At 25.1% G+C, this 12232-nt stretch overlaps 1 protein-coding gene and 1 pseudogene across 1 annotated transcript in view; both read right to left on the bottom strand.

Annotated features, from left to right (window-relative positions):
- Window positions 1-2183, bottom strand: part of LOC105620832 (major facilitator superfamily domain-containing protein 6-like) — a 5737-nt gene extending 3554 nt beyond the window's left edge. The window contains 4 exon segments of the mRNA XM_012202309.1: window positions 779-1118; window positions 1477-1629; window positions 1631-1779; window positions 2123-2183. Coding sequence (XP_012057699.1) covers window positions 779-1118; window positions 1477-1629; window positions 1631-1779; window positions 2123-2183 — 703 coding nt within the window.
- LOC105620904 overlaps window positions 1-12232 on the bottom strand; it is a 67453-nt pseudogene that overhangs the window by 40786 nt on the left and 14435 nt on the right.

The raw sequence follows: 12232 nt of genomic DNA, 5'->3' as shown, positions 1-12232 counted from the left end.
TAGATGCAATATTACTGGAGTCAACAGAAGCTTCATTAAGATTTAATTTGCGTTTTGAAATGTAACTGATTTTTGTTAATTTGATAATTTGTTTATTCAATATTGAAAATAACCTGATAAGTGATCGAAAAGTTTGTTGGAATGTTTAAATAAATTATTAAATATTAGCAAACAAGATCTAGCTTTTTGTTCGTAACATAAATACCTATTATATATATTTATAAATACCTATTGGACATCAAATTTAACCTGAATTGTATTGATCGTTTCTTTATTATCTGACATTAGAAAAAAATGACAATTAATTCTATAACGTTTATATCATCGACAAAGATTATACTTAAAGCATATGATTAATATTACATTGTTACTTTTACACTATTAAATCTTCAATAAATATAACATACTATAAAAATATGCGATGAGTCGCTTATGAAATAAACCATAGCACAGAAAAACAGTAAAAAAATCAACACAAAGGTTTTGCTATATTGCTTACGTTATGATCTTAATTGGTCTGTAATTGACTAATTTATTGCATTTTATTGCTTACATTTTACTACTTAAATTTTTTTATATGCCATAGCTGTAAGCGCAGCAATAGGACCATAACGGAAAATTGATATAATACTTCTACATTAATTTAACATATCTTTCATAAAAATAAATAAAAAAATAAATATTAGAATAATTATTATAGATATTTAATTCAAATAATTTTTTAATATATATTTCAATAAATACAATTAAAGAAAATAATAATTATATAAATATTTACCTAATATTTCAAAACAAATTGCGTTGTTTATATTAAAGGAAGTAACAATACCAATAGTACCAAGAGACATTAAAAAGACAAATCCCCAGAAAGTAGTAGATATATACAAGCAGTAATTATTTTCAAAATTATCACAGGTAACATTACAATTTTCTGTTTTTATTGTTTGACATAATGCCGTTTCATTAAAATTTAATAAACATGTAGTATTTGGGGAAATAACTGCTTCGTTCTCAGGAGAAGTAGCGTAGAAAGATATTCGAACGGAAAATTTTGTATCTTTGCATGTCCAGTGACATTTAGTGTTCTTTGTACCATCACATAATAATGCTGTTGAGTTCTTAAATAGAAACAAATAAAAACTTTTAAATATATTTTTAAACGTATAATTTAAAATGTTTATTAAGGTCAATATCTAATAATCAAATATTATTCAAGGTTTATTTATTATTACTTAGAAACTAATGAAATATTTTAAAACATTAATTTTTGAAATATTTTAAATAATATTTACAAAAACATTTTCTAACTATGGGAAGGAAGAACGAATTTAATCTTAAAATATATATGTTATCAAAATCATAGTTTCATAAAAAAATAGTTCATGAAATATAAATACGTAGAGGGGATCACATATTACAGAAATATTATTATTATTCATAAAAAAAATATGCAATTGTAATAAAATAAAGGCTTACAAAATTTATATCGCAAAATGGTAAAATCACACAGGAAACGTTTTGAAATTGATGGTCTGACATCATTGGTCCCGGTAATGGTGGTAAAAAATATATCAGAATGCAAGAACCGAATGAAACCACGAGTATAAACATAAAAATTAACTTTTTTTTGTGTTTGAAAATAATCCATGATAAAACCAATTGTTGGTTTAGTAATCATATACACAATGGGTAAAATGGCAGTGATGCTACCCATTATTAATGGAGAAACACCGAGTTGTTTACCATAAACAGGTAAGAATGGAAAAATAGCAGCCATCGCTGGAAATAAAAATAATTAAGTTATACATTATACTTATATTTGTAGTAGATTAATGGGACTAAAACTAATTTTCAATATTTTTAAATTTATCATAATGTGTATTTTTTTAACGTGATCTACATATATAGAGTCAGTTATAAGTAATATGAAATCTTTTATAATAAAATACATTGTAATGGTAATTTAAATACTTTAAATATTTTTAATTAATGTAATAATTAATGTAATAATAATTATACATTATATATATATATATATATATGTATAATTTAAAAAACATTGAATTTATTTAAATTACTTATAATTATTGGAATATGTAATATAATTCGTTTCATGATTTACTTACCTGCATGAAAAAAAAATAATGTGCTTTTAGAGGCAGTAGCACGTAATTGATTTTCATAATTGTAATTGCTACAACAAATATGTCCTCCAATTTTTATGCTTTTCTCTAAAAACTTGCTAAATTATTATTATATTAGAGTACTAATATTTATACGTAAGATTGAAAATGTATAAGAATAATAATAAACATTATGTAAAAATTTCTACATACATATTATGCAATAATAATATAATGATAAAAAATATTAATAATATATTATAAATATTTAACATTTTTAAGACAAATATAATATTATCTCTGTAAAATAGGATTCCGTTTCTCTATAAATTAAACGCCAACAGTATTGTTTGCCGATTATATTTACTGACAATTCATTTGCGCATAAAAATTATCACTTATAAAAGATCTATTGCTTACAAGTACTATAATGCTTGTAAACAATAGCTATTATGTACAAGCTATGTTACATATATAATTTATTACAGATGGATTACTTACAAATTTTATTGCGCAAAAAATTCAGAGATAATGTTGTATTGCACACGACATTATTGCGCACAAAGCTACATAATATGTACATGATATATGGGGTGCATATCGATATGTAGAGACAATGGGTGCATCTAGAAACGACGACCGCTTACTGAGCGCTTACTGAGCAAAAAAGAGATTTATCTATTATTAATATGTTTATTTATTATAATTCGTAACGTAGAATAATTATGTCTATAGATAATTTTTAATATCATCTTTCTTACTTATTCATATATGTACTTACTGTTTATTATTTCTCTAATGCCATGTTTAGGTAGATATACTTAGGTAGATATATTAGGTACATAATCTTACGGCCTAAATAAGATATTAGAGAAATAATAATAATAAACAGTAATAAATAAGTAAGAAAGATGATATTAAAGATTATCTATAATAGACAAAGCTATTCTACGTTCGAATTATAATAAATAAACATATTAATAATAGATAAATCTCTTTTTTGCTCAGAGCGGTCGTCGCTTCTGGATGCACCCATTGTCTCTACATATCGATACCTACAAGCTGTATTGTGCACAAATAAAAAATATAGACAAAGGCACATTTACATGTAATTATTATTGCCTACAGATCAATCGTAAGATGATCGAATACAAGATCTATTGTACACATTAAGCCTCTGTTAGTTATGTAAAATTTTGTACCTTCCGTTAGGAACTTCTAAGTCTTTAAATGCTTGAGGTAAATTTTTATATTGTTTTGGACTATATAAAGATTAAAAAATTTTTGTAAAGCTTCAATGAACTTTTACTGTCATAAGAGCAAAGTTGGGTAGTAACTAGTTAAAACATTAAAAGTTAAAAAAAAGTTAAAAAGTTAATAACTTTAACTTAATTTAGTTAATTTTAAATGCATTAAATTTTAACTTAACTAAGTTACTTTTAAACGTTAACTTTTTTAAGTTAACAAATTTTTTATATATCTTTTAAATATCTTAGAAAAGTAATAAGACTAAGGACATATGTTCGTAATCTGTTCATATTTCAAGATTATCTCAAGTAATTTTTTAAGATGCTAATATAGCTCTCTGATTGGTTATGCCTTATGCTATAAGCTTTAATCCGGATCTACTAATAGGTATTTTAAGCCTTAAGTCATAAGAAATTGACTAATTACAGTCAAATATTCTTCGATTGTAATTGATCAATTTCTAATGACTTAAAACTTATTAAAAAATAATCACTGACCTTATATCTTCTCTATGTGCTGGCTGTTTTTTTAAAGTTATATAATTTATATCGTTATATACTTATATCATATGAATAAAAAAATTAAAAATTAAATTTAATAATCTATATTGTAGTTATTTAATTAATTTTATTTTAAGAAAAATTAGGACATACCTAAAAAATAATTTTTTTTAAATTAACTTTTTTTTAAACTTAAGTTAATTCAATATTGAATAAAGTTAAAGTTAATGGCTTTACAAAATTAAATAAAGTTAAAGTTAAAGTTAAAAGTTAAAAGTTAAATAAATTAAACTTACTTACTTACTTACTATATACTTTATTAATTTTGTAAAGCTATTAACTTTAACTTTGTTCAATTAAAAAAAACAACTTTTAACTTAACTCAACCCTGCATAAAAGTCAGTCAGTAGTATTATTTTTTAAAGATTTAAGTTTGTCTGTCAGAACTCAGAATAAAAAATCAACTTGCCTTCAAATCAGCAGAAAGCAGTTAAAGCTGCTTGATCCTTTTCACATAACAGAATCGTATCCTGAATCGTACATCGGATATCTTATAGATATTGCAATATTTTTAGATTATCTCTACAATACTTGGATATTTCTGTATGGATTGTCGTATAGCATAGTACGTAGAGTTATGACGTCAGATGTAAAATACTTTTTCTTGCAAAGTAGAATATAACATTTTTTTATTAGAATATAACATTTTTATTTTTATAACAATTTTTTTTATATGTTATTATTCACACCAACTAATACAGACTATTAGACACAGATATTATACAATAGAATTTTAAAAGAAAAGCAATATTGGAACATAATTACGTAATTTATATCAAAAATTCAATACATATAATGTACTGAATCAAATAATTATGATTTCAGAAAATTAAGAAAATAAAAAAATTTAGGAAACATTTAATCATATGGCTGCTTTCAAATGAAGCACTCTTTCAATTAATAAAATTTTTTTGTTTGTAATATTTAGATACGTGTATCTGTAATATTTTCATAACTTTTTCATTAAAAAAAATGTATAATATATTCTTAATTTATAATAAACGGAACTCTCTCTTTTAAATGTTTGAATATTCATTATATACAATTTTTTTGTATCAATGGATTTACACTCACTAATGCAATCTACTGAAACTTTCAATCGCGTCAATGGATATAACAGGACAAACACTGCAGCAACTATTAAATGCGATATATCTGCATAGAACATGCCTTTTAACAATGTTTTCTTACATTAGTACTTTTACATTATTAAACGAAATAATTGTTCCATAAAACATTGTCTATCGTTATCTACATAAATGATGTTTGAACTTAGTAATACGTTGTACATTGTAAACAATACATGCTAAACAAAGTTTATCGCAAAATTTCACTAGTTCTACATTATTGATATAATCGCGCGCGCGTAACTAGATTATTTAAATATTATTAAATTAAGAAATGTAATAACAATACAGTAATAACAACGTCAGAATATAATGAAAATTATATTTTTGCTCAGTAAATTACTATACTAAGTTGTACGATATTTATAATAAAATTTGGATATCTTATTATTATATTGGATATCTTATTATATATTGTATTATATGGATATTTTATTATATAATGATCGTACGTATTCTTATTTAATTATTCCCCATAGTGGAAAAAATATTTTTACGATAAGATACAGAAAAATTACATAAATTGAAAGATCAAGATCTTAGAAATTCTTAATTTTTCGTAGATATTAGTTATAGTGGGATGTAGAAAGAGGTTTGTTTATCTTAGAAATGTTTAGTTTTTCACAGATATTCGTAATAGTAACGTAATGGGACGTAGAGTGGTGTTATTTGAACGCGGAGGATTTCTTATAGGTTTTTCAAAAAAACAATGTCATTCTACATTCCACTATGAATATCTATGAAAAATTAATAATTTCTAAAATCATGTCTCAATCTATGTAGATTTTCGCCAGAAAAAAAGAAAGTTTTTCCGCCAGAGTCATAGTATAAATTATAATCTCAAGTTATTTTTCTTTTAAAAACAAAAATTAGATAAATGAAAATACGAAAAACTATAATGCGCAAGCGATTAAAATTTTAATTTATAAACAGGTTAGATCTCAATTGCTGTTACGTTTTGGCCGCATTTCAAGCCACATCGTCAACGAAAATATATAATATCATTGAAGCTCTGCACACTCCTGCGTAAAGGTTGAATCCCACTCAGCTGAATCATTTTTCAAACTCTTCATTAAGATGTAATCTGCTATTAAATTTTATAGGGATCAACTTTAACGATTAATATCTCACTTTATAGGACAGAGTACAACATTTAACTATTAGATTCTTTCGTGCTTTGCTGCAAAAAGCGAATAAAAATAACTCCATCGAAATTGAAGTAAGGGATGTCTTCAAGATAATTATCAAGAAATTAAATATTATGATATAATTTCTTGTAATTATTTAGCATCTAGCTTTTTGCTACATGTTTTTAATATTATAATCACGAGTAAATTAAAAAATTTCAATCGTTATGAATTGTTTGTCAAAAAGTAATTAACAAATGACATAAATTATGTATTAGTAAATTATGCTATTGCATATAAGTGTAATAATAAATCAATCGTTTTTATTTTATTAAAGAAAATTAATATCTGTAAAAGCCAAACACAAGATAAACAAATGTAATAAATTTATTCGAGTAATATAATAGACGTTTTGATCCTTTTATATTGTGGATTCTTTCTAATATGAAACATGAAGCGATGAAAACTAATTTTTTACTTGATATTTTACTCCAAAATAAAAAATGCCGTTCTTTTATATCTCTACGTTTGATTAGATGAAATAGTTACTTAAGATTTATTGCATATGATAATTTTACACGACATCACTTCATGTTTCATATTTATGCTTCTGCAAATATACATTCTATATGTATGACTATATTTTTTGTTCTCGAAATTTTGTTAATATTGAATAGAATCCACAATACACACACAGGATCGAAACGTCTATTTTATTACTCGAATAAATTTATAACTCGCGTTCATCTTGTTTGACACTTACAGACATTAATTTTCTTTGATTTATTTCGGTAGAGTCTGTCATTTTATTTAATTTGTTTTCATTTTAACTACAATTTTTCCATTTCTTATGGTAAATGACTTAACATTTCTCCATTAATAATGGGTAGCATGATTGCCATTTTACCTATTCTATATATGATTGCTAAGCCAACATTTGGGTTTATTATGGGTTATTTTCCAAAAAATTGCTCAATGATCATCAGTTTTAAAACATTTCCTATACATCTCTATTGTTTTGTAGAATAAACTCTGTCTTTAAGAGAATAAGAGAATTTATTCTTTTAAAATCGTGTTTTCTTTTAATAACAAACTTTTGTAACTTCTATAAATGTAGTTTCTAATTTTGATAATCTCGTTTCTATTTATAAATTAATTGCTAACAATATTATTTGTCGACAGTTTGTGCACAAAAATAATTGTCCAGATCATTTGCTTACAAATATTATTGTGCACAAATATAGTGCACAAATATACGAAATGAAAGCACATTTGCACGCATAAAACTATTGCGCATAAGTTGCATTGCACATAATATTATTGTAGATTAACTGCTTGCAACTTTTATTGTGTACATTAAGGTTCCTTTGTCACAGCATACCAATTGTAACATTATAAGCAAAGGATTTTTTTTGCAAAATATGTCAAAATAAGATACTCTTTTGGATGTTACTGCTTATTTTCTATAATAGAAACTAATTAGATATTAAATAAAGGATTTCTTATCTTAAGATCGTCCATGTAAATAAACAATCAATATAGAATAAATACTTAATTAAATATTTAATGGTCAATGCAAAAGCTTAAGGGATATGTTCTATAACTCTTAATTTGTAACTATAGCGTCATTACATATTTTATACATGAAAAATCCTACGCAACGATACTATGACGCTACAGTTAAGAGGTGCTGTACCATGAGCGATTCGAAGAAGCTGAAGTGACCTCTAATGAGAGAAAAGTTTATATCTATTGCCGCATATAATATTCTAAACAGTCTAAGACAATCTGGGATCCGATTCCTCGTCACAAATTAATAGCTAAGTTTTAACTAAATCAAATTAAAGTGATTAAGACGCTGATAGATAAAGGCAGAGAATGAGTGTCCTGACCAGAGTATAATACAACTCCTTCTTGAGCGAACCAGAGACAAACCCGAATCAATTGCACGCTTCTTACCATTAAGAGCCGAACTGTTTACCGACAGAGCAAGTCCTCAATTAGCCGACAGTAACAGTATAGTTGCTAAATCGCGCGAACACTGCTATTGCAGAGTGTGACATATTATTACGCCGCCGACCTCATGTTCGGAGCACTTAGCGTGAAAGTTGCAGTAGTGCAGTATGCTACTTCATGCAGCAACGTCTCAAGAAAGTTTATTATCAAAACATTGAAGATATGATTCTATCATCGAATTAGAATTCTATCGAATGGATTTTGTGAAAAATTCATTAGTTCCGATAAATGCAACGTCATTTCCGAAATAGATGCGCAATACGACGAACCAGCGATTCGTTCACTTTCAATTAAATCGGCGACAAAGATACTTTAATTTCCCCATCGATTTTTACATAAAGAGGATGATTTTACTCAAGTATCTAAACATTTATCTAGATATATCATTCAGGAGAATCAGCAGATGCAAAAATTTTTAGATAGGGGAGACTGAAGGTGTACCAATTTTTAGAAATATACATATATTTCTTTATTTATAATATATATATATATATATTTATTTCTTTTAATGCACATGATGCAACAACTATTTAGATTTATGGTACTATTTACAAAAAGGTGTAATTTTAGGCTGTTTATATAAAATATCAAAATCCAAATTAGTTGCAAATTCTTGCTCCGATTTGGAACATAATGAAACAGAGTTAAAGAAAATTGCAACATGTTCAAAAAATCAAATTATCTGTTCTAAAATTATCTTCTTATGTTACTTTTGTTTTTAAAACTGAATTTGTTATTAAAAGCAGAATTTGTGTTTTTAAACCAAAAATTTGTGTTTCAGAACAGATAATTTATTTTTAAAGCAATAAATTCGTGTTAAAATTTGTTGTTAAAACAGTGAATTCTATTACAATAAGGACTTACAACGCATTCGCACGTAACCATAAAACACGAAAATGTAACCTCAACACATCACAATTCATAATTAATATAATTTATGTAATATTAATTAATTCATTGTATTCCTGCATCTTTCGTGATATGATACGTATAAAAAATTGAGCGTAACTTTGGAACTATTTGTCGGTAATAAAAAAAACATTTCTCTTTTTCATTAATCTCTAGTTTATTCCATTGACTCTAATCATATCTTACTCATATAATTAGAGATTCAGCCTTTTATCTGCTCTAAATTTATTTCGCAATGGTGACGAATTAATGTGTTTTTTATATTCACTTATAAAAGTTAACCGATAATTACACAGTAATATAGATAATAAGTATACATTTTTCAGATATCTTCCCTCTCACGAGTACAATCTTAATGTACTGGAAAGACACGAAAAGAACAGTTTTTCTTAAATATCTAAAAAATTTTTAGATCTATCTAAAATATATCTAGATAAATTTATAAATATTTGAGTAAAATCGTATAAAAATCCTCCTCATATAAAAATCCAACGATAGGAAAGCTATCTTCGTCGATTTAATTGATGAAAGTGAATCGCAGTCAGTTCGCTGCGTCGTACGTTTGCTTCGAGAGTGCTATTGAAATTATCGGACTAATAGACTTTTCACAAAATACATTCGATGAATTCTAATTCGACGCGAAAGACTTTTTTAAATAATTCGTTCACGCGCGAGTATAATGTACTATTCGCAAGTGTCCTACGAGAGGATGTCAATTATCTTAATTCTGAGAGGAAGTCTGGGAGAGGCATTGGCGGAGCAATTTTAAACATCAATTTTTTCTTATGTAAAATTAGTAAGATAAACATCCATAGTGCATGGCCTAGGAATTGAACAAAAATAAATTTTTCAACCTATTCTCAAATTAGTTTTAATTTTTATTATTGTCTTCTCCTTATTTCTTCAGATAACTTTTACATCGATATAGAACTAGCATTATATGCCCTTCCTTTATTTATTCTTAATTTGTTATTGTATTATTTATTCAAATGTTTTGTATTTATATTTTAAAGATCATCATCTAATCTAATCTATCAAATTAATAGATATTCAGATTTCTCTCTGACTATATTCATAATCAGATCTTTATTTAAGATAGTTTTAAATTTAATCTTAGAAGGTCATGATCAGAAAGCCGAATTAGCATCTTAGGACAATATTAAGATGGTCTTAAAATAAGAATCGACTATGAAAATCAGCCTATTACACACTGAATATGGTGAGAGATCAGCAACGAGCAATATCCAATAAGAACTCTGCTTTATATCGTCACGTGCAAAAAAAGCAGAGCTTTCATGATTCAAAGCCTCGATTCATAATATTCACATCTACTGTGGAAACAAAAGTTGTTGAATTTTAAGAAACTTGAAATTAAATATTTAAACAAGTTAATTTAACGAATTTTCTTATAGTTTATAATATGCACCTATATAGAAATGGAATTACGCGAAATTATATTTTTTTAATACAGATTTTCAATCCTTTTTTATCAGACATAATTACTAATATGTAAATATATTCCAAAGTTTCTATAATTACAAAAAATTATAGAAACTTTTCTAATCATCGTTAATTAAAGATTTAATTTAGCAAAAATGAGTTAAAGATCCTCCATCATCCGCCGATTTTATCCTTTTTTCTTTGCTCAATCGTAAAAAACGGGCTATTAATAAATTTAATAGTCCGGGTAAGTATATTTTAAATTTATTTTTGCAGATAAGTATATTTTAAATTGGTTTTTTTTATGTCTAATTTTATCTTTAATTATTGTATCTTCTAATTATTTTATCTTCTAATTATATTTTTATATAATATAATTATAATATAATTAATATATAATTATATTTTATCTTCTAATTGTATTTTTCACTAATTACATTGCATTGTGATTAGCGACATACGATAAAATAATTAGCAATATTGCATAACTTTTTTAATATTATCTTTTATTGTAATCCTTTATACATTCAATAATACAATAATAATTATTTACAATACAATGTACAATAAAAAAATGCTGTACAAAATATAATAAAAATTATAGAGCATAATTAATAAAAGCATAATTAATAAAATTTAGTAATGCGGGATTAATATGAAAACATAATGTATTAATATGAAAACATACATACAATAAATTTTTCTAAACCAATGTTTAATGAAATATTGATGAACGCGGAATGAAATACTAACAATTAGATCGTATTTACTATTAATTATTAACTTGTGATTATAAAACTTATTAATATTGTGATAAAAAGTCATTAATATATTTACGACAACACTTTCATCTCGTTCAAGATAATTATCCCGATTTGATAACATCAAAATCTTTCCGCCTTGTGATAAGATTAGTATCCGATAATAAAAGAAAAAATAATCTTCTAGAAAAGCGAACGTGATGTATTTTGATTCTATGTCAAATTCATAAAATCCATTCAAAAGTTAAGCAATTCGTCAAATAGCAACGGTCTTGTTACAGGAAGATATGAATTTCAAATCTTTCAGACTACTTACGATAGTAATAATTTTGGTAGCAATTACATTTTTATTGCATTTTTAATATAATATCAAAAAATTTCATGAGGAAATTATATGTTTTGTCACACATTTACTACAAATTTATCACTTATTAAAAATAAAAGGACAAAATGATTTCCTTTTTGAAATGGTTGTTACGAGAAAATATATTTAATAATAATATTTAATAATAATAAAATACATGCGTTATTGTAATTTTTTATATGTATGAGTACAAAAGTTCTCGGGTATCAATTGTTCGAGATAAATCGAACCTAATAATAACGAAATTTTAAACAACTATGCTTTTATATTGAAAAATTTATTGTATAAAATTTGATAATTCTTATTTTTCTGTATTTTTCCAAAATTTTAATTATTAATATTCCGCTATGAGAGTACTCATTCGACTTATCTCAAATTTTTTATACTCATTTTTAATTTAATTCATAATCACGATAACATTGAAAGAACATAAAGTATTTTGATAAAAATTATCTAAATCGACAAAGACAAAATTTGTTAAATATTAATAATTTCGTAATATATATCTGCATGTATTTTATCATAAAAAAGTATATATATGTATATATATATATATG

This window comes from Atta cephalotes (assembly GCF_000143395.1).
Source record: "Atta cephalotes unplaced genomic scaffold scaffold00030, whole genome shotgun sequence".
NCBI classification, from domain to species: Eukaryota; Metazoa; Arthropoda; class Insecta; order Hymenoptera; family Formicidae; genus Atta; species Atta cephalotes.
The sequence above is the reverse complement of the archived record's forward strand: the minus strand, read 5'-3'. Positions and strand labels throughout refer to the sequence as shown.